Source organism: Belonocnema kinseyi, chromosome 2 (genome assembly GCF_010883055.1).
Source record: "Belonocnema kinseyi isolate 2016_QV_RU_SX_M_011 chromosome 2, B_treatae_v1, whole genome shotgun sequence".
Lineage (NCBI taxonomy): Eukaryota > Metazoa > Arthropoda > Insecta > Hymenoptera > Cynipidae > Belonocnema > Belonocnema kinseyi.
Window position 1 is genome coordinate 84,159,098 of NC_046658.1, and position 24,223 is coordinate 84,183,320.

Consider the following 24,223-nt stretch of genomic DNA (forward strand, 5'->3'; position numbering starts at 1 on the left):
TGAACTAAGGAACTTTGCAATGAGTTTTAAAAAAATTACGGTTATACAAAAGAATTCCAGAAAATGCCTTAGAATTCAAGAAGAGTTTAAAATAGTTTTTTAACAAAAAATAAACGCATTGAATAGAATTGAGTGAATTTCAAATTAAAAATTGTTTAAATATTTAGTATATATGAATAAAAATTCAGGGCGAATTTAAATAAAGTGCTAAAAATATTATTTAAATATATTCAAATCTTTGAAATTCTACGAAATCCTTTACTTCATGTGAATATATTCTTCAAAGTAACTGAAATATATTATAAAAACGTCGTGAAATTTTATGAAATCTGATATTTTCTGAAATTCTAAAAAATGTATCAAAATACATTGAGAGATCTTGAAATCCCCTAAAATCATTTAAATCTTCAAAAATCTTATAAAATCCTGTAGAGTCTTTTAAAATATTTTAAAACCTTATAGGTAGGGCAAAATCGTTCCATATTTCCCGAAATTCTTTATAACGAATTAAAAATTGTTTTAAAACCATTAAAAACATTAAGAACCTTGGAAATTTCTTGCAATTTTTACAGTCTCTTGAAAATGCCTTAAGATTCTTCAGAATTCCCTAAAATATTTCAAATTCTTTCAAATCAGTTGAAATCCCTTGAAAATTTTTAAGGGTCTTGAAAATACCTGGGAATCTTTTAAAATACCCTAAAATATTTCAATTCTTTCAAAATCCCATTACATTACTAAAATCAGTTCCTATGGAAATACTTCAAATGATTGAAATCTATTAAAAATATCCTTAAATATTTTATATCTTTTGGAATTTCTTGAGATTTTTTAAAGCTCTTGAATGTCCTGTGGAATTTGTTTTGATACCCTAAAATATTTCCTTCCTTCGCAATCACTTCAAATGATTCAAATCTTTTAAGAATAGCTTAGGATGTTTCAAATCCTTTAAAATATTTTCAAATTTCTTGCATTTTTGAAAGCTCTCGAATATTCCGTTCACTTTTTTAAATTCCCGAAAATATTTCATATTCTTTGAAATCATTTGAAACTATTTAAAGCTCGTGAAGTTTTCTTGGAATTTTTTAATATCTCAAAGTCTTAATAATGCTTTGGAATCATTTAAAATGATTGAAATTTATTAAAAATACCCTAAAATACTTAAAATCCTTCCCAATCTTTTGAAATCGCTTGATATTTTTTGAAGCTCTTGAATATCCACTGGAATTTTTAAAAATACCCTAAAATATTTCATATTCTTTGAAATTACTTGAAACTTTTTAAAAGCTCTTAAAAATCCCTTGGAATCTCAAAAAATACCTTAAAATCCTTAAATTTTTTTTTGAAATACCTCTTAAATTATTTAAATCAATAGAAAGTTCTTTTATTCTTTAAAAATATCCTAAAATCTTTAAAATTATTTGAAATCCATTATAATAATATTAAATCCCATGGAAGTAAATGAATTCTGATTATATTTTCTGAAATTTTGGAAAAATTATAGGTATCGGTTCCATAAAATCGTTTCATGTATACTTGGAAAATCTTTTAAAAGTTTTAAATCTCTTGAATATTGCCTTAGAATCCTTAAAAATACCCTAAAGTAAATGTTGTTCCTTGGCGAGCGTTGCAAGTAAAATAGACACCATTCTATTGTGGCTCCTTCAAATTATTGAAATCTTTAAAAAAAATGGATTTTTTTTAAGTTACGTAAAAGATTTCAAAAGAAGTCAAGAAAATTCAAAAATAAGTATAGACCTGAATTTTTTATTTTAAAAAATGAACTGAAAAGTGATTTCAGAAATAGTGACTGTATTTAAAAGCCCTGATTATTCTTGACTGTTAATTAAAGTGCTTCTTACAGAAATTACTTGACTTTTGCTATTTTTTTTTTCAAAATTCCTGACTTTCTCACCAAAAAAGTATCCTGATTGTTCCCTAATTTCTAGTTTTTTTTTACATTCGCCCATCCTGTTTTTAGTATAATTAAAATTTTTTATACTTGAAACTTAAAAATGAAATTATTATTTTTCTGTCCGTCGCTTATAATGTGGAATTTGTTAATATTAATTTAATAGTATTTAATATGTATGATATTTTAAGTACTATTGAATTGATAATTTCTTGGTAAATTTTCGATTAACTATTCAGTTATTAAATTCATTATATAATATGAAATATATTCAATACTATTAAATTTATATTTTCTTATTAATGCAATTTGATAAATTTATTGATCTTAATTACTCACCAACAATAAGTATATGAATAGACTTTATAAGCCAATGATTGATAAATAATAATCTTAATTTGCACGTGCAAGTTTCAAATATTTTAGTCATAATGAGAAAGGAATTAAAAAATACGGTTATAATGATATTTGCTGCAAATTTTTTTCGTTAAAAACTAATTAAACAGAAAAATAGATTGTTTCAGAAATGGGCCAATCGATTATTTTTAATTTGGTCTTAAATTGTGCGTATGCTGCCAAAGAACTGTCATCAAAGACAAAATCTCAGTTGCGTTTAACTTTCAGTTAAAATCAATTCCACGGCACCGTTAAAAGTGTTTATGACAAATTTATATTTAAAAAAAAACATTTTTTTGCTTTAACATTATTGATCTCATAGGGGTAGGATCCTTTTCGAAAGTCAAGGAATTTCGAAATCGTGATTTTAAAGCAACCCGGATAAAATAAAAGATTTCTTTTTTTGAACTATTAGAATGTGATCGAAATTTAAAACATCTTTTTTCAGTGAGTTGCGACTCTCCATTGTATATTCGACCACACTCAAAAGCAGTTTTGAACAAAGCTATCGAAGAAGATACCAAATTTTTGGCAGATAATTCTGTAATGGATTATTCGCTTCTAGTCGGGCTGGAACCAAATACCGAAGAGCTTGCATTAGGAATAATAGGTAAGCAGACATTTTTGTTTTGAAAATTAGCTCAAGTAATTTATAATGTATAAATAATTATTAGTCTCCTTCCAGATTATCTAAGATTATCATTGTCGAACAAAGTTAATAATTTTGCAATAATTAATCAGGTTTGGCAAGTGTTTAAACTTAAAAAGCTTTTAATTTAAAGTATTCAAAATTGAATAATTTCTAATTGCAAAACTAGTCAACAAGAATTTACCATTTTTAATGCATAAATCGTGTAATATTAAAAAATTCAAATTTTCGCTTTTAAAACTTTAAATGGTGTTTGATAATTACATTTAATTTTAAACCTACTTATAAATTAAAAGTGGCATTCGAAATTGAATATAAGCTTCCAATTGAAAAAAAATATAAATATAGCAATTGAGAATTGTAGCTTGCAAATTTGATCAATTTCACATTAGAATGATTGAGAAATAAACAGGAATTGAGCAATTTTCAAAAAAGCAGAATAATTGAAAATTAAGTATTTTTTATCAATTTATTTTTATTTGAGGTCTGAAAAAATGATTTGAAATTAAACAATTCTTTTTCGCAATAACTAACTTTTAACTAATACATAATTTTTTTACTCAAAATTAAAAATTAAAATTTTGTTCATGATGTATTTATATTCTCAACTGAAAGAAAAAAATTCTGAAATTGGAACCGTCACAAAATAGATTATTTAACAATTGTAAATAAAATTTCTTGAACTTTCTGTTAAGTATTCGAAAAAGTGAAGATATTCAAACATAAAAAATAGGTACATAATTGCCTAAGTTGAAAATTTAACAATTTTTTATTGAAATATTCAAGCATTAATCTTGAAAAATTTTAAAACAGCCATTAAAGTTTCAGATTTAAAAAATTGGAATCGTGAAAATATGGAGAGTTTCAAGGGAAAAAAGTTGAATAATGTATAATTATGACTTTTTCACAATTAAACTAATTGTATTTGAATTGATTGAAAAAGCAATAAATTAGAATAACTTGAAGCTAAAAAAATTTAAATATTAATTAAAAAACAATCGCAGCAAGTTGGATGATTTTAAATACTTGCTAAATAATGTATATAAATTGATATAAATTTACACGTTGCTAAATATCACGCGACGGATACAACTTTCAAAAATAGTTTTAAATTTATATTTTAGGTGTAAAAATAACCTTATGCCAAGGATACTAATGATTTTAAATGAAACAAATTGTTTGTTTTAAAACGTATATTTAATAAAAAATTGAAGAATTAAATTTTCAGCTAAAACAAATAATTTTCAATTAAGTGATGAATCTTCTTTTTGTCAAAAAAAGTTTAATGTACAACCCAAAAATATGCATTTTCTAACAAAATAATTGAATTTTCAACGCAAAAAAGAAGAGGAGTGAATTTTCAACTAAAAAATATCAGTTCTGTAACAAAAAGTGGAATAGCCACATTTTCAGTAAAAAAATTCATTTATCAATTTTTAGCTTTTAAATTTACTTATTGTTACTATTATTGATTAACTTTCAACAAGATATATCAATTTTCAATCAAGAAGATTAAATGAATTTTTAACCTAATATTAAAATTTTCTACCAAAAAGGTGAATTAATCACCGAGAAGATTAATTACTATCCTACCACAAAAGACAAAGTTTCAACAAAATTCAGAAATTTTCAAGGGAAGGTCAATCTTGAACCAAACATGAAATAATTAAATTTTCAGTATAAAAAATTGGTTTTCATCGAAAAAACACGAATTTTCAACAAAATAGTTGAATTTTGAATAAAAAAAATTAGGTTTTAAAATAAATAATTAATCATTAACCAAAAAATTAATTTTTAATCCAATAGTTGAATTTTCAACCAAAAGATGAATTTTCTATGAAAAACGGCATCTTTTTAACAAAATACATGCATTTTCAACAAAATAGTTAAATTTTCAACGTAACAGATGATTTTGATGCCAAGAAAATGAAATGTCTATCAAAACAAATACATTTCGAAAAAAATAGAATAGTACAAATTTCAGTTAATAAAATTAATTTTCTATTAGCAAAAGACAGGAGTTTCAAAGAAATAAATTTTCAACTGATTTTCAAAATTGGTCAACAAGAAGATTAATATTCTACCACAAACGACAATGTTTTAACAAAACACATACATTTTCAACTGATGAAGATAAATGTTAAATCAAACATAAATAGTTATATTTTTATTTAAGAAATTATTGCACTGATGATGAATGAAGAATTAACCGAAACAAATGATTAAAAAAAAAATAGTTTAACTTTATACCATAAAGGTTTTGCGGTCGATATTCACAAATAGCGAAAATCTTGGAAACGTAATAAAATCGTTTTATTAGAAGAAAAAGATACTTCACCCTTGGGACCAACGTAAAATTGACGGGATAACTTGAGCAACAACTCATTTAAATAGCCTGTAAACTTAAGATTTTTTATTTTTCTAAGAGTTTTTCTTCTTGAAAAATATGGAAAACCTCTAAAGTGTCAACATTTGAAGCAAAATCTCTCATATTATAGGATCCATATGTAAGGAGAAACTCAATTTTTTTTATTAAACTAGCTAAAATGAACCACTTGCAGTAAGTTTTGATTTTCAAAACTATTATTTAAACGTAAATAGCACAATGAAAATATAGAATAATAAATAATATAAATAAAAAATAATTTTTCATTTATTTAAAAAATACCATATTGAGTATTAATTAACAATAAATTTACTTAATTTGGCTCATGTCTAATATAAATTGAAATACTGTTGTATGCGTCTGCCTTGATAAAATAAAATTTTACTTTAAACTTTAGTCTAGTTTTCAAGTTGAAAGGGCGAATGATTTATAAAATATTTGACCTTAAATTCGAAAAATGAATTTTCAATCAAATAATAGAGTTAAAAAAACAATAATAATTTTGCACCAAACTTTGAAGCAAAACAGACGAATTTTTAACAAAGTATTTGAAGTTTTAGCAAAATAGTTAAATTTTTAACCAAATGATTGATTTTTAAAAAAAGATCTTGAATTTTTCTTAATTTCACCATGAGAATAAATATCACATTTTTTTACCCTTGAATTAAAAAAATTTAAATAATTTAACACATTCATATGCAAAATATATCCAGAAAACGTGGTAAACGGAATCTTATAGAAAATTGAAATCAAATTCAAATAATCGAATCCAATTATACTTTGGTGTATACACGAGGCGAGCCATATTTTTTTAATGAGAAAAATAATCTGCTAATTTAAAATAAGTAAATGAAAAAAATGGTCTCATTCATATTGAATTTAATGGGATTTTCTCACTATGATAAGGGAAATTCTGTAAATCATATACAAGTTTTTCAAATCATGCCAAATTTGTTATAAAATCTACATAATAAAATGTTGGAAAAAGAAAAGAGTTTTTTTCTAAAGAAAAAGTATTTTCTAGTGTTATAAAAAAATTATTATTGAAAGGAAAATTGGAGAAACAACTGGGACATGCTATTTTCAGATTATCTGAGAACGTTCACATGGGACAAGAAAATCGAAACAATGGTAAAAAAACTTGGTGGTCAGGGGCTGCCAACGATAGTTTCACCAGTAGAATACCGATCCAGATTTATAGACGCAATGCATCGATACTTCCTCTCTGTCCCCGATCGCTGGACAGGGTTAGGCCAAGGCATACAAGCAACTTAGGATTTTTTTACGTTTGCATTAAACTTTTATACATTTGAAAGAAAAATTTATACTCGTACAAAGAAAAACAAATACTCCCCACCTATTTCGAGAGAAAAACTTGAAAGATTTGTAAATAAGAGTATTTTTCCGTTTTTTTATATTTTCAGTTATTGTTTTTTAGTTATTTACACTATTAATCTCGTTTTATGTATAAAAAAAAACACTCCTCACTTCATTAACAGGGCTCGGATCGACTAGATGACTTTCAACATGTCGCATTAGTCACATACAATTGAAAAAAGGCGCATGCAATTTCAAAAAAGGCCACAAAAAGTCATTGAATGACTGAAATAATAACTTTATTTGTTGAGGATAATAAGAGTAGAGAATTATCATTGATTTAAAAAATATTCTTTGCAGAATCAAAATAAAGTTTAAAAGTTAAAACAATTTTTAACAAGTCATTCAGCTTGAAGAATTCTGAATCTGCATGAAAAATATTTCTTTTTTTTTACTGTTAAACTTTATAACTCGGATTATTTTTAAATGAAAGAAGTTTATAAATTGTATTAATTTTTATCTTCGGGAAAATTCGTTTTAACATTCTAAACTTGATATTCATTTTTTAATCATTTAAATTTTACAGTGCAGAATTCTCTTGAAACAGAGGAAATAGGATTTTTTTTCACGAAGATAGGGGAATAAATTTTATAAAAATAAAGTTACTATAAAAGTAATATTGCCTTCAGCATAAAACTCTTTGAATTCCTAAGATTTTAGGTAGAAATATTGTTATCAAACTTGTTGAATTTTCAACTCAAGACGAATTTTTAATAGGAGTTGAGTTTCCACGCTGAAAAATCGTATGATTTAGGAAACAGTTGGATTTAAATAATCGAAATCAATTTTCAATGAAATAATTGAATTAAAAGAAAAATATCATAATTTTTAACAAAACTTTTAAGCAAAGGAAACGAGTTTTTAACCAAGTTTATTCAAGTTTTAGACAAATAGTTGAATTTTTAAACAAGAAAGAAATAACTTCAAACAAATAGTTGAATTTTTAAGCCCAAAAACTAATTTGAGAGAGAAAAAGTTGAATTTGTAACAAAAAAGGTCATCTTCAAACAAAAAGATGAATTTTCAATCATAAAAGATGAATTTTTAATCCATAAGGATGGATTTTCTATCCAAAAAAATGGATGTTCAACAAACGTTGAATTTTTATTACCAAAAAAGACGATTTTTGAACAAATTAATTGAATTTTCATTCAAGTTTCGATTTTGCAAATAAAAGATATAACAGTTGCATTTTTAACCACATAGTTGAATTTTCCAACAAATAGTTAAATTTTCAAGTCAAAAAAAGATTTTTGTTGAAGACAGTTGAATTATAAGCCTACAAATTTTAATTTTCAAACATAAAAAATTAATTTTTAACCACAGTTCCATTCACAACTAAATAGTTGGACTCTCAACCAAAAGAGATGAGTTTTCAATAAAACAGATTATTTTTTAAAACAAAGGGTTGGATTTCCATGCTGCAAATACAATTTTTTTAGAAAGCAGTTAAATTTCCAATAGAATAATTAATTTTGAACCAAAAAAGAGGAGTTTTCAAAAATAAAAGAAAAATTTTAAATAAAAAAATGTTCCATTTAAAAAAAATCGACCAGAAATGGAATAATTGATATTTCAAACAAAAAAATATGAATGCTCAACCAAAACAAATTAATTTTTCAAACAAACACGTTTCATTTTGAACAAAATAATATAATATTTATGCAAAAAAAGGGAGTTTCTAGCAAAAAGACGAATTTTCTACGAATAGTTGAATTTTTAATCAATAAAGAAAAAAAATTGTTAAATTTTCCAGCCAAAAAGGCAGATTCCCCACAAAAGAATTGAATTTAAAAACAGTAAATGTGAACTTTCAATAACAAAGTTAATTTTCAACAAAATAGTTCAATCTTCAACCAATAAAATGATTTGTTTGACCAACGAACTTTCAAACACACAGTTGAATTTTCAATCGATAATATGAATTTTGAACCAAAAACTAAGAATTCTCGACGAGAAATGTATTAGTTGAGTTTTAAACTAAAAACGATAAATTTTTAACCGAAAATGAAGTAGGGAAATTTTCTATAAAACAATTTTATTCTCAAAAAACAAAACTAATTTTAAACGAAACAGTTCAATCTTCAACCGATAAAATAAATTTTTAACGAAGTAGTTCAACTTTCAATCAAGCAGTTGAATTTTCGACTAAAATGAATTTCTTAACAAAACAATTAAATTTTCATCGAAATAAATAATACTGAGAAAAACGAAGTGGGATTTTTTCAAAAAACAGAGTGGCCGTTTTAGCCAAAGAAAAAAATTCCTTATAATTTCCGGGTTCGCAAACATTTTTTACTGTCAATGAAATTTAAAAAATCGAACTCTGAACTTAAAAATTTCTCCATTTGTAATAATAAAAACTGAGCTGCAAATTAAAGCACTAAAAGTAGAACTTTTGCATTTTTAACTCTTATAATTTAAGTTTACAAGTTTTTTAGTTCAAAAATGTTCAAAAATGTTTTAAATTAAATGCAGTTAAACTGCCAAATTAAAATTTTTCAACTTTTATAAATTGTAGAGTTTAAAGATTCAGATTCAATAACGAAAATATAGATCTACGTTATTATTTTGAATGTTCCAAATTGAAGAATCCATCAATAAATTAAATTTTTTTAAATTATATCATTTTAAGTAATTTTAAGCTAGAATCGTTAAAAATTGAATAACTTTTTTTTTTATAAATTGATCACTTTTGAAATTAAACGTTAAATTATTTTCATTAAAATTTTTTTAAAAGTCCTTAAAATGCTAAAAATTTTATTTTTAAATCTTGAAACATCTATTCGTTGTTTTACATTTTTTTAAATTTTAAATTATTTATGTAATTGTGTCAGCACTTATAAAGATTTTGTAAATGATTCGAATTTTTTCTAAAATTGTTCCTATTTTTTTATGTTCTGTGCTAATTCAAAAAAATTTGCTTAAAATCTTTCATTTTTCATAATTTTTTTAATCTTTCTAAATTAAAAAAAATATTCCCATAAAATTAATTTTTCAAAATAAGAAATAATTTTGAGTTTCCCAACGAAATGTTGTTAATTCTTCTGAAACAGTTTCAAATTTTTAATTATTTTGAATTTTTTGAAACTTCTAAATTTCTCTTTAACTTACTCGAATTTTTTCAAAGATTAGTAGTTGTTCAATTGTTAACTATACAGAAAAATTCAACAATTTAAGTTGCAGATTAGATTTTTTTAATGGAAAAATAAAAATGGTAACATGCAAAGTTAAGTTCTTTTATTTAGTTTTGAATATTTAATTCATAATTACTGATTTTAAATGAACAGTCAGATATTTCTAAATATAAAGTAATTTTTCTCTTACTTAATTAAAAAATGTAAAATTTATTGGCTTGAAAATGGAAAATTTTAGACTGAAATAATATTTGAAATATAATAAAAGCCTTGAATTATGAATATATTATTTTGAAGTCCTTTTAAAATTAAAATTAGTGTATAAAGTTTCAGTCGAGCGTTTGCATTTATTTAACTAATAAGAGTTTCCAATTGAAACAGTTGATTAATTAACGTTAAAATCTGCAAATTCTAAAATTGTGTTTTTATCCGAAATCTTTGATTTCAAACGCTTCTAATTTTGAATTGTTTAAGTCTTTAAAATTAGATTAAAAAATTTTTTAAATTAAAATGTACACTTAAGAATTATAATCTAAAATGAAAAATTTGTTAAGTGAAAGTTTTTGAACTGCGCATTCCAAACTGAATGATATAATTGAAAAAGATAACAATTTAACTTAATTATTTAAAAATAGGTTGAAATAAAAGTTGAACAGATTTTTTTCTGAAAATTTATAAAATTCCCGCCCATTTCACCCTGAAAAAAGTCGAAAAAGTTGCACGATCCGAGCCCTGCATTAAGAACGAGGTTTGCTCTCATGTAAATAAAATTGTACATAAATTTGTAAAATAATTCGAAAAGGCAGTCGACGAAACTAACAACCAATCGTCTATGAAAGCACCATTATTAATTGATTTATTTAGATAATAATTTTTTTCATAAGTATGTACATGAACATTATTTATAATAGACAAATAAACAATAGTAATAATAATATTAACATAATCATTGTATAAGAATAATCTAGGTCATAAGCACGCGGGACCGCTCGAGAACTTTTAAAAAGCGTATCACAAAGGGAAAACGCTAGTTAATTCATCCGTGATCGTTCGACGATCGTAAATAATTTCGGATCTGTACACTTTCTCTCTAAAATGAAGCACATGATTCTTCCGTGAGACCGCACTTGTCCAATAGAGGAATAAGAAAACGCTCAAAAGTCACTACCCACTCTCAACACTCTCCGCCAGAGTGAACGACAAAATAATTCCCTCCAATTCTTCAAATTGCAAGAGGTACGTGAAAAATCGTAGCTGAACCATAAACTCTCATTGAAAAAGAATCGACAATACTTACTATATTATGTACATACATTAGAGGTACATCATGCTTTTTGGGGGGGCGAAAAGTTTATGTTATGTGATTGCCCAATCAATCACTCAAACAGAGATTCTATATTCTTTGTTCAACTCAATTCTCAAAATCCACGGTTCATCGCTTCAAGATTACTTTGTCCGAGCAGCTAGGCCTTACTTCCATTTCCAATTTTTTTTAAATCGCTACGCTAGTAGTGTACAGAAATAATAGTTTCCAAGAAGAAACACAGATTATTGTCCGAAAATGTCGCATGAATGAACGTGTAACTACGAGCTTAATACGAGATCGATAGGACGAAAAATAAGAAGAAAGTCCGTCCAGTCGATGATAGAACTTCTAGAAGAGATCCGGACCTTCGTCGCATGAATGTCGATTCGTAAAATGTGCAGTCACTTGAAATACATTACGCACACGTAATAATCATTGAGATTATGACACTATTCAGCGAAATTCGCTCTTAATTCTTCCGGTCTTCTTCCGAATCGTTTTTCTTTTCTTTCAAACACAGCCTAATCTCGCCTTGTGCGTGGATAAGGAACTGTGCTTCCCTACCTAACTTTGTCGAGGTTCAGTCGATAAAATGTAAGCGGTGGGTTCGACCAAGTCCTCGAAGAGCCTCTCCGACCTTGAAATTCGTAGCTTAGCGAACCAGAAAAACAACAGCACTTTTTCTCATTATCACCATCATCATTATCATCATCATCGTCGGGATAGCCATCGTGAATGAGGTTAATTGTAAAAAACAAAAACACGGCAAATTTTCGATGGAGCAACGAATAATTGCTGAAGCAGTGATTTGTAATTGGTAGAAAAGTGTTTGGGACGCGTCGTACTATTTTATTGTTAACGATACCACTGTCTTTCATTGTTTAAGGAACTACAGCCCTAGGGCACTCGAAACATCTTCGTCGTCGAAACTTATCGCGACGAGGACATTAAATATAAATATATCTAGGGGCACAATTCGTTTGCGGTTCAAGAGGATACACGCAAACATCCAAGGAAGCAAATGAGATCCATCAACTCGTTCTAATTGTCGTCCTGCCTTGGTTTTTTGTCTTTCTTTTTTCCCCCTATTGGAACGACAACAGAAACGTTGTTATCATCCTTCGAATATTGTCAGCATTTACAGTCCATCGATGCTTCGTTCGTTTCTAGTTGGACGCGTCATCGCAATAATCTTGTCGCGATCGATGAATCGCATAGTACAAAGGCAAAGTGCAGCATTCTTTATCTCTGTGGCTCGCCGAGGCCGAACTGTTTTTGAGTTTGAGTCTGCTGTTGTGTGCTGCCGGAAACACTACACCGGCCGGCGTGATGCTGTGCCGCTTGCTGCTGTTGCTGCTGCTGGGACATGTGTCCATTTTGACTTGGGGACATTCCTGGAAGAAGAAACAAAAAATTAAATTTGAATTGAATCGCTAGTTGTGATTAGATGTCTGATCAGAGAATACACAAGAACGCTAATATAACAGCAGTTTCGGGGGTTGCCTCGCAATGGCGTTGCCATTAAATCAGTCATTGGAAACGTAAACAGTCTATTGTAAACTGGTAGCGACCCATTATTCCCGCTGACACACACTGGCACTCGGCTGTGCAACTGCGTGGGCCAGCAGCTCTTGGAATTATTAAATCGTAGCCAAAAGCATTTTTTGTGGATAAAAGTCTGTCTGCAACTCAATTTTTAATGGATTTTGACGACTTTTGTTGTTTGTTTAAATGACCGTAAGGCTCTCTGGTATATCGGGTCGGTGTGGAAATTTCAATATGGCTAAACGAAATTTTTTTATTTAACAACAAAATAAACAATATTTTCATCCGAACTTTTCAGATATATCTGTTTTTGTAAGATCTTCGAATTGTCTCAAGAAGAGCCTCATCCAGTGTAATTACTATTTGGCAATAGCTTTCAAAAACTACGCGTCCTATCGAAAAGTGATTCATTACAAATTTGTAGGCCTTTCCAAGGTGCGCAATTTTAGCTTATTAATTTTTTTCGTATCATGCATAGTTTGATCCAAAAATGGAATTTTTGGATTTTTCATTATTTTTGGTAGATCAAATTTGGAGTGTTCAACTTCTCGACCAAATTAAAAAAGTCGTTTTGATAATCTTGTAGGGCTTTAAAAAATCAACTTTTTTCTTCTCTTTACTTTTTTTCATATCATGTATTGTTTGGCTTAAAACGTTCATTTTCATTTGTTTTTTTGGATTTTGTACATGTTCTAACTCTGATCATTTTCTTTTTTTAGAAAAAAGTCATAAGGATAAACTGTTTGAGTTTTTGAAAATGCTCTCACTTTTTGAATTTTGATCCAAATAGTTGGTTTACCAACTTGTTCTTTGTTTTTAGGCCTTAAAAAAGTGTGCCAAAGCAGAATCCAATTTGATCGATTTTTCGAAAGTTATCGTGTGCCTACAGAATACAGACTACAGACAGACACCTTCGTAAAAATCGTCTTTTCTGACTCAGTGGGTCTCAAAACGTGGAGATTTGATGAAAACCGAAAAAGTGAAATTTTACATAAAACAAATACCTTCTCATCAGGATGAGAATGTAAAAATGGTTTATAAGGTTTTAAACAAATTAATGAACAAAAGCCATTTTTTGTGATTCGCAATGATAAGTTGTTTTAAATTCACAGTTTTTATATAGAATATGAAAGTAATATATGCCTAATTATGATTATTTTAAAATATATGCTGCTTGGCAGCATTACTTAAACAATTTTTATTATAAAAAAATACATAGTTTTCGTATGTCACAATGAATAGGCTCCATTTTTTTGCAGAATCGACCAATAATGTTTTTCCAATGACTCCTTGCTGTCATTTTTTTCCAGCAACCAAAAACTGGTAACTATTTAAACAATATTTATAAACAAATTCAGTTTTAACATTATTCGACGTATAGGGCCAATTTTTTCAGGAACCCACTAAAAATGTATCGTTAGTGACTTCTAGCTGTAATTTTGGTAAAACTGATAAAAAATATTAATTTTTGAAACAATTTTTTAAAAATAAAATGCACATTTTGACTATTTTTCCACGTATAGGCTCCATTTTCTTTGCAAAATCAACTAAAAATGTATTTCCCAAGACTCTTTGCTATGTTACTTTTTCAACGGATAAGAAAAGTTAACTATTTAAACAATTTTCATATGCAAATGTACATTTTAGTCACTTTTCAGGAATAGTCTTATTTTTTTCGTGGAGTAATCTGCAAAAGTCTTACCAATGACTCTTTCTTGCTTTGTTTGTGAAATTAACAAGAACTGTTCATTATTTGAACAATATTTATTTAGAAATGCACAGTTTGACCATTTTTCTATAAATAGTATTCATTTTCTTTGCGGAATCAACAATAAATTTCTTGACAATTATTCCTTCTTGTCACATTCTTCTAATTAGGAAAAACTGTTGATTATTTACACAATATTCCACAAAGAAAATTAATACTTTTTATGGGAAAATGGTTAAACTGTGCATTTCTACATAAATGTTGTTCAAATAATGAACAGTTTTTGTTATTTGGACAAACAAGGCAACAAGAAGTAATTGGCAAAACATTTATAACTTACTCCACGAAAACCTAAGCCTATTCCTGCAAAAGTGACTGAAATGTACATTTCTTTATACAAATTGTTTAAACAATTAACTTTTCTTATACGTTGGCAAAGTTCCATAGGAAAAGTCATTGGAAATACATTTATAGTTTATTTCGTAAGGAAAATGGAGTCTATTCTTGGAAAAATGGTCAAAATGTCCATTTATTTATCAAAACTGTTTTAAAAATTAATATTTTTGATCAATTTGAAAAAAAATTAAAAGTTTAGGTTTAGCCAAATAGAGATTCTCGCATCGACTCGATATACCCGAAAGCCTTACGGTCATTAAAAAAAAACGTCCAAATCCATTGAAAATTGGGTTGTACACAAACTTTTGTCCACAAAAAGTGCTTTTCGCTACACGGTGCGACGTGTAGCCAAATTTACAGGTTACTTTTCTGAGTCTGCAGAATAAATTGCGAGCACCTATTTTGCTATTTGCACATTTATATTTTTTAAACAATTAATTATCCAAAGACATGTTCGAAAAATGGGAAAATTACTAAAAATTCATATTTTCTTTAAAAATGAATTTTATGAAAAAGCAATTCACATCATTATAGTACTCAGGTAGGGCTTTAAAAAAAATATCTCCATAGTCGCGGATGAAAAAATCTGCCCACTTCGCGGGCACATACTCACCGCGATCCGCTCGCGGATCGCTTCGCTTGCAAGTTTGAGCGCGCCTAAGGTGCGTGACGGTTGAATCTCGCGCTCGGATATTTATTCTTTGCATTTGGAATGCTTGAAAAAAAACTTTATCAAAAAAATCTCTTTTAGATAGCAGTATTTATATGCGTCTTCATGTTCTGAAGTGTCTACTTAATTAAGTATAGTCAAATATTAAGTTTCTCAAAGCTCTGTAGGCTTTGAGGTATACATTCTCATCGTGACACTCGAGCTGCGCGCTCGATTTCCGACAGACATTTGTAAACAGGTTTTGTTGGATTTTTTCCCCGTAACTTTCCTCGTTTTTCCACACATTTTTTTTATATAATTTTTTTTCAACATTATTTTTCACGAATAAAACAAAAAGTACGCGTCCTATCAATAAGTGATTCTTAACGAAATTGTAGATCTTTTTTGGGATAACCATTTTTGTTAATTCATCTTTTTTCGTATCCTCCATAGTTTTTCCACCAAACGGATTTTTTTATTTTCCATTATTTTTTGTGCAATCAAAATTTGAATTTTCGATGTTTGAAGAAAATCCAAAAATTGGTTATGATAATCTTGTAGGGCTTTCAAAAAGAAATGTTTTTCTTCTCTTGACTTTTTTTCATATCGTGCGTTTTTCGGCTTCAAATTTTGATTTTCGGTTGATTGAAAAAATTTTGAAAACGCTATAACTCTGAAAATTTTCTTTTTATCGAAAAAAGTCATAAGGATAAATTGTTTGTTCTTCTTAACACTATAAATATCCGTACAAGTAAAAATAGGCATTATAACTTTATTTTATACCACCACATTTATAATGTAAATGTAAGGATCTTTTCAAAAGTTTTCAGTATTTAAAGCGAAATAAAAAAATAGTAATTTCTAGACCGAGAGAAAAATTTCAAAAGTTATTAAGTTCAAATTCAAGATAAGAAACTTGAAACAATTTTTCAAATAATTAAATCAAAAATGCTGCAAAATATTGTTTTATATTCTAACTCTAATTTTATACAAATTTACACTCATAAAAATGTTTATTTGAAGTGCATACTTAAAAAGAAGTTTATGGTGGCAAACAAATATTGGTTAGATTCAAACAAAATTTATTTGATTCAAACACAACATTGTTTAACTCAAACAAATTTTATTAAAGTCAATCAAGTTCTGTCTTTGAGATAGGGACAAATAAATTCTTCTTTGGTGCCAACTAACAATTTTCTGAGTGCAACAACTTTCATGTATTTTTCTTAAATTAGAAATCTATTGAATCTATTGAAATTTAATACTTAAAACTTAATAAAGTTTAAAAAAATAGGTAAAATACGTAATCTAATGTTTCCAAGTTTTATTTTAGTTTTGATATAGTATACTTCTTTTGAGTTTAGAGATTAACGTGAAAATAAGAGAATTTTTTGTGTAGTAATACATTTTTGACAAAATATATAAGACGATAATACAATTATGTGAATCTTTAACGCAACCTAGGTTAAAATTTTCTATTTTATTCTAAAATTTATTATTTACTGTACAAAAAATTCTCTAAATCACACAGCAATAAGTAGTCTTCAAACTGAAACGCAGTTGTGTAACATTGAAATGTAGGGGATAACAAATTCTGTTTAATGAAATTAATATAGGTAACCTGTTCCTTAGATTTCAGGTCGAAATATATTGCATTTTAAACAAAGTAGTTAAATTATCAAACAAAAAAGATGAATTTTCAACCCAAAACGTTCAGTTTTTTAGAAATCATTTTAGTTTTAAATCCGAAAAGATGAACTTTCAAATAACAATTTTTTTGTTCCAAACCAGAAAAAGAACTTTCAATAAAATATTTAAATTTCAATAAGATAGTTGAATTTTCAACCCAAAAAAGAGGAGTTTCCAACAAAACAATTGATCGTTCGACCAAAATAGTTCATTTTCAACCCAAAAAGTTGTATTTTCATTCAAGATAATGAATTTTCTACCCAAAAAGACGAATTTTGAACAAAATACATGCCATCAAACAAGAAAAATCTGAATTTGTAATGAAAAAGTTCATTTTCAACCAAATAGTAAAATACTCAACCAACGCAGATTCTTTTTCTATTAAAGAGTAGTTTTCAACCAAAGGAGATGAAATTTTTCCCAAAAGAGATGTACTCTCAACCTAAAAAAGAAAATTAAAAAAAAAAAAACGAAATTTCTACCAAAGACATGAACTGTACACCCAAAAAGATGCATTTTCATCCAAGAAGATTTTGCACCATAAAACGAATTTTGAACAAAATACATGAATTTCTAACCAATTAGTGAGCTTTAATCTAGAAAATATCAATTTTTCAACCAAAAATGGAATAGTTAATTCTCATTTATAATAATTCATTTGTAACAAAAAAATTCATTTTTGCCAAAGTATGTAGTTGAATTAAAAAAAGGATGACTTCTTGCCAAAGATGAATTTTCAACAAAAAAGTTTAATTATCAACCAAACAGATATTTCAGACATAAAGGAAAAAAATTTCAACAAAACTGTTGAATTTTTAAGCGAAAAATACGAGTTTTTTACAAGACAATAGAATTTTTAACCCGACCATATGAATTTCCAACAAAAAATGCAATTTTTGATCAAATAGCTAATTTTTTAACCCAAAAAGATAAATTATAACCAAGTAATAAGATTTTTAACTAAAAAGGTGAATTATTAACCAAAAATATAATAGCAGACTTTTCAAATCAAAATAATTATGTTTCAACGATATTTAGTTGGATTTTCCTATTTGATTCTATATTAATTAAGTTCGCACTTAAGCGAAAAAACCATGAAAAGGGCAAGTTTCTTTGAAAAAAGGAAAGTGGGTTCAATCTGACACATTAAATTTATAAAAAAACTTGTCCTATAAAAGCTTGAAATATTTTATAAATCTAATCTGAAGTCACAAAACAGTCGCATGAATTTTTTAAAGATAATGCCGTAAAAAAAAAACCATTTCGAAATCCCAAACGTCTTTTACAACTTGCTTAAATTTAGAATTTAATTTTTGTCCTAATTTTTTATTATTCTTTTTAAATGAAATTTTTTGTTAAATTTGAATGTAGGACGTTGAAAAAAAATTAATTTTTCATTATTTAATTTTTTCCAACCTCAAACCTATTTTCATATTCATTCTTATTAACGTACAATTACAAAATAACTTCTAAACAGACCTATAAACCTTTTTTTTTATTACTTTCAACATTTTTACTTGTATAAATTTAACAGGTTTATTAAATTAAAAAAGTTTCAGGTTCATTTTGCAGAGCACGTTATATCTCGTGTCAAAATTTAATTAAATCGCCGTAAAACGAAGTTCTTCACGCAAAGGCCACCCTTCATAACGGAAGAGGAACATAATTATTTAACGAACCCACACAAAGGCAAGATATATGAATGACGTTCGTATTACGAGTCTTAAAACGACACACTTGCCAACGAACTTCCGCGTTACCAGGATTTGTTATTATCCTGGTCGTTGTATAATCTATTTATACGGTGAGAAAGATGATACGAAATTTTTAACAAACTTGCAATTCCTATTTTTCTATCCAGTATCTAATTTGAATTAATTAACAAAAATGCACATTTTACTAAATCAGACAAGTAGTTTGACAATTTAATGCCGGGATATGTAAAAATGTTCCATTTTGTTTGAATCAAATTTTATTCAGTTTTGTGCTAATCACCGAGTGGCCGAAATACATCATTTTCAAAATTTGCATTCTACAGAGACAAATTTGCAAACACATGGTCGATTTTTCAAACAAAAAGATTTAAATAGAGAAAGCTGACTTTTATACCATAACAGATGAATTTTTTAAATAGTGTAACTTTTAAACAATTACTGGATTTTTTTACCTACAAGGATGAATTTTTAAACAAAAAAGATGAAACTTCAACCAAAAATAGTTGAACCACCAATAAAAATATAAATTCTCAATGAAAAATATAGTAGTTGTTATTTCTACGGAAAAAAATAATTTTCAACAAATTGTTAAATTTTCAACCAAGCAGTTCAATTTTCAACGTCAAAAGATGCATTTTCAACCAAAAAGACAACATTCCAACTAGAATTGAATTTGCAGAAAAATATTTCAACTTTTAAGAACATAAAAAAGATGGAACCAAAAAAGAGCTTTTTTGACCAAGAAATTTCAATTTCATGTCAGAAGTTTAATTTTCTAATAAAAAAAAGACAAATTTGTAACAAATCATGATGGTTCATTTCAGGAAGAAAAAAATCTTCACACAAATGGTTGAACTTTAAAGTCAACAGACAAATTTTCACTAAAACTGTTGACTTTTTAACCCTAAGGAATGAAGTTTCAACAAAATGTCTATTAACCTAACTGTTGCATTTTTATACAAAAAAAAAAAAGAATTCCACCGAGAAGATTAGCTTTCTACCAAAAAGAATAATTTTTAACAAGAAAAGTAATTTTTAACAAAAAATTTCCCTTTTCAGTTTATAAGGATTATTTTAAACCAAAGAAAACAAACGAATTTTTAACAAATTCGATAGATGTTCAACCATTAAGATGTACATTTAACCATAAGAATAAAAAAAATTTGACGAAGGGTTTCCACTGCTACCCGAGCAGTTGAAGTTTTAATTTGAAAAAATCAACTTTCAATCAAAAATAGAATAGTTACATTTTCAATTTAAAAAATTAGTTTTGAACCAAAAAAGAAATTAGCTTTTAATAAAGTAGTTAACTTTCCACCAACGAGATAAATGATAGATAAATTTTTCAGTTTAAAATGTTAATTTTCAACAACAACAAACAATTGTCAGCCATAGAAGAATTATTTACAACCACACAGTTGCACTTTATAACCTAAGAAATATTAAATTTCTGTCAAAAGAGAAGAAATTTTAGACCAAAAAGGCATATTTTGAAAAAACTATTTAAATTTTAAAGCAAAAAAGATTTCAGTTTAATTTTTAGCACCAAAATGTAAATTTTTAATAAAAAGGCTATTTTGTATCAAAATAGTTCAATTTTTAAACCCAAAATCGTTTTGTTAAAAATTCATGACTTCCCTGGCCAATAAAATCCCCTCACTTTCCTAATTTCCAGGTTTTCCCTCACCTACGGCCATTCTGTAATAAGTTTTTACTGTGGAACAAATTGTATTTCTTTTTATTAGAAAATTTCATCCAAAACAGAATATTCTGTTTTTGCATGTATTTCTTTTAATAAAAGAAAATTCTCTTCTATAAAAGTGTTGAGACTTGGACTTCCGATCGGTACGGCTGTAAACATGTTTTTCTCTTTCAAACCCGCTTCTTGTAAGAAATCAATACTTGGAAAGTATAAAGTGAGGCAGATAAAAAAAAGAATTTTTCTCAATTTTCTTTCAAAGTCGTCGAAGAACCAGTTACAATGCATTTAAATTTGAAATGTAAATGTTTCTCTGCGAATTTCAATAAAACATATATTTATGTTGAGTGCGGAAATTGTATATGCCAGAAACTTAAAATTCAATTCACGTTTGCATTTTCCCGTAATAAAATTATGAATTTGTAAGTAGGCGTGACAAGAGTTAATAATGAATCTTGAAATGCTCATTGAAATTCCCTGGCCGTTCTAAATTTCGTTTCAGGTAAAAAATAAAAAACTTGCCCCTAGGAGATCAATAAATTTTATACCAAAAAAAGGTTTTTTCTATTTATTTATTTCAAACACTTTAAATGACAACAGTCTCAGAAAATTTCGTAAGGGGTCATCTATAGCTTGCGTAAGAGATACGTAAAGTAAATTAATATAACATAAATTTTGAACCAAAAACGAAAAAATTAAATTTTCAGTGGAAAAAATTAATTTTCAAAGAAAAATTTGTTTTAAAAAAATAGTTAAATTTTCAACCAGTGATGAATCTTCGATTAAAAACATGAATTTTCAAGTAAAAGTGTAATAGTTGATATTTCAACCAAAAAATATGTTAATTTTCAAAAAATTATTTTAATCCTCAACCAAAACAGACTAATTTTTCAATAAAAAAAGGACATTTTAACAAAAGAGTGGAAATTTTAACTAAAAAAGATTGTTCAGTCCGTAAAGAAAAAAATAGAATCTAAAATATGAAAATTTAGCAAAAAGTTATATTTCCTACCGAAAACTATGAATTTTCTACAAGAATAAAACAAAGGGTTTGCAGTTAAAATAATGAAATACACAAAAAAAAAGAATTTTTAACTTTGTAGTTCTGCTTTCAACTAACTAGTTGAACTTTCAACCAAGTAATTGACAGAATGTAATACTTGATATATTAACCAAAAAAGATTTTTATTTTCAACCAAAAAGCAGTTGAATTCCACCAAAATAAGACAAATTTTGAACAAAATAATTGAATCCTGAACCAAAAAAAAAAGATTAATTTACAATCAAACAGTTGTATTTGTAATTAAAAAGATGTAATTTCTACCAAAATAGATGAATTTTCAACAAGAAATTAAAATCCCTTTAAATTGATAAAATCCCTAAAATTTTAGAAATCCCGTAAAACATCCTGATATTTGTAACATCTAAAAAAAATACGGAGAAATAAGCTCCTTGAGATATTTGACATTTAAAAAAATAAAAACTTTAAAATTCTCAGCAATCAAATGAAATTTTTTGAAATCTTGAAATATTTAAGATTTCATGGAGTTCATTGAAAATTTTAAAAATATGTGACAAGTTTCAAAATACTAAATAATTCCTTTAAAACCCTGAAAGGAGTAAAATCTATTGAAATCCCTTGATGGAATCTTTTGAAATCTCTAAACGTTTGAGAAATCCCGAGAGAAATCCATTGAAAGGTTTTGAAAATTTGTGAGATGATTAAAATCGTTTGAAACTTTTGACGTTTTGAAATAGCGGATATGTTATATAAGACACTAGTGAAGAAGTTCAAAAATATGTTTAAAGGCGAAGTGAAAATAGTTGCATTTTTTCAGAAAAGTAGCATCGCTAAAAAAAAGGCGTCAAATAATATCAATAGTGGCGTGACTTTGAGGCCTGGAATTACTGAAAAAATACATCTTCGAAAATGAAGACTTCTAAAATCTTCTTTTCGAAATGTGAAAATATTTTCAAAGTGAATCATCATTTTTAAATAAAAACATTCCAGTTTGGATTCTTTGAAGTCGCAATTTTCTACATTCCAGACTTTGAGACCTGTGAATATTGAATATAGGATTTTAGATTGGAGATTTAAAGTGATGAATAAATTGACAATATTAGATTGAGAACCCAGAACATCGTGAAATTACGCTTTTTATCAGTATATAATTTATCAATTCACGATACACCTCGCATTCAACACGCGTTTTCCATATGATATCTAAGCCAATCAAATAATATAATCTTGATCAATCATGTCCCACTATCTATGTACGAAAAAAAAAAGATTTGCTTACCTGAGGGGGTTTTTTCTCCTGCTGACATTTTGGAGAAGGCTAACAGTGCGTCAGGAAAATTTGGAGGCGTAGCTGGGGTATTGCACGGGGTGATCTGAAACCGAGAAATTCAGAATTAATGAATCGAAGCATACAATAAACAAGAAAAGTTGTTATTAACTTTAGAAACACGAAGATATTAACGAGACACATACATTTTCTTTTATTTCATAACGATAGAGTTGAATGATAAAATGCTACAATAAGAAAGTAAATCATTATTGAACTATTTTCAAATCAAATTTGCATGACTATAGTTCTTATTTCTAGCCTGTCTCATTATTAATAACTGCTTTAGAGAAAGCGATTTACTTCCTGTATGAATACTCATCTGACAATTTTATATCTGGAAAATAAGTATGTAAAAAGAATGAAATTCATTTTATTTTTTTAAGCCTCGTGAAAATCAAACTTTCAAAATATTGTAAAACGTTAAAATTAGACAAGTTTTCAGAATTCAAATAAAAAAATTATGTTCCAAAATTATTTTTTTTCTGAGAATATACCTAATGTATTTTCAGAATCAACACAATGGGCTGAGGCAAAAAAAAAGATTAATCATGTTTATTTTTAAGACACTCTTCTTCAGTTTCTCTCGTTTGTTGAAGGTCGATTTTATGTTTATTTTCTTTGGTCTTATTTTCATATATAGAATCTCAAATTTAGAATATAAATTATAGATCTATGACAAAATTTCTAAAAAAAAGAAGTTTTAGAGTGAAGGAATTAAGGGTATCTAAAATTAGCATTTAAAGGTCTTACTGTTATATGAAAATATAATAAATTAGTTTAGCAATCACAGTTGGCATAACATTCATTTTACATAACATGGTTCATGCTCTTTCAATTTAACTTTATCACAAGTGCTCTATCTCGTTTGTTCATCGACTTTTATCGATGACCAGAATCTAAAAGAAAAATTTGAAAATCTAAGTTACTAAGAATGAGAATTAAAAACCAGATCAAAGCAGTCAGTCATTTTCAAGTGTTTTCAACAACAAAAAATCCTTTCGTATTTTCCTTCCTAATAATTCTCTATTTATTTAAATTTTATTTTAATTCTTGTCCCACTCGTATTTTACTTCCATTTTCTAGTAATTTCTATCTTGTTCTATCGATTACGCCAGCTCTATTCAATTTATCCTATTTTATCCAGGAATAAAAATACCAATTTATTCAATTCTTTTCTTCAAGATTATTGGTCATTTCTATCTTAGTCTTTCCATTCTGGTCCTATTTTTTATTTGTGACTGGTATCCATTTCTTTAATCGATTTGATAATACACCAAACTCTCGCTTTCTGTCACCCTGTTCTCAGCCTTC

General features: G+C 27.1%; 2 protein-coding genes across 2 annotated transcripts in view; one reads left to right on the top strand and one right to left on the bottom strand.

The window, feature by feature from the left end:
- The window catches only part of LOC117167599 (putative 1-phosphatidylinositol 3-phosphate 5-kinase), a 50,575-nt gene extending 42,999 nt beyond the window's left edge, over nt 1–7,576 (top strand). The window contains exons 11-12 of the mRNA XM_033352654.1: nt 2,754–2,915; nt 6,428–7,576. Of these exons, the coding sequence (XP_033208545.1) occupies nt 2,754–2,915; nt 6,428–6,615 (350 nt within the window). The 3' untranslated portion in view covers nt 6,616–7,576. The remainder of the gene's footprint in view (nt 1–2,753; nt 2,916–6,427) is intronic.
- A 3,273-nt stretch (nt 7,577–10,849) lies between these two features.
- Nucleotides 10,850–24,223, bottom strand: part of LOC117167283 (UBA-like domain-containing protein 2) — a 66,098-nt gene continuing 52,724 nt past the window's right edge. Inside the window, exons 3-4 of the mRNA XM_033352102.1 lie at nt 22,862–22,955; nt 10,850–12,554 (exon numbers count right to left, since the gene is read on the bottom strand). Of these exons, the coding sequence (XP_033207993.1) occupies nt 12,403–12,554; nt 22,862–22,955 (246 nt within the window). The 3' untranslated portion in view covers nt 10,850–12,402. The remainder of the gene's footprint in view (nt 12,555–22,861; nt 22,956–24,223) is intronic.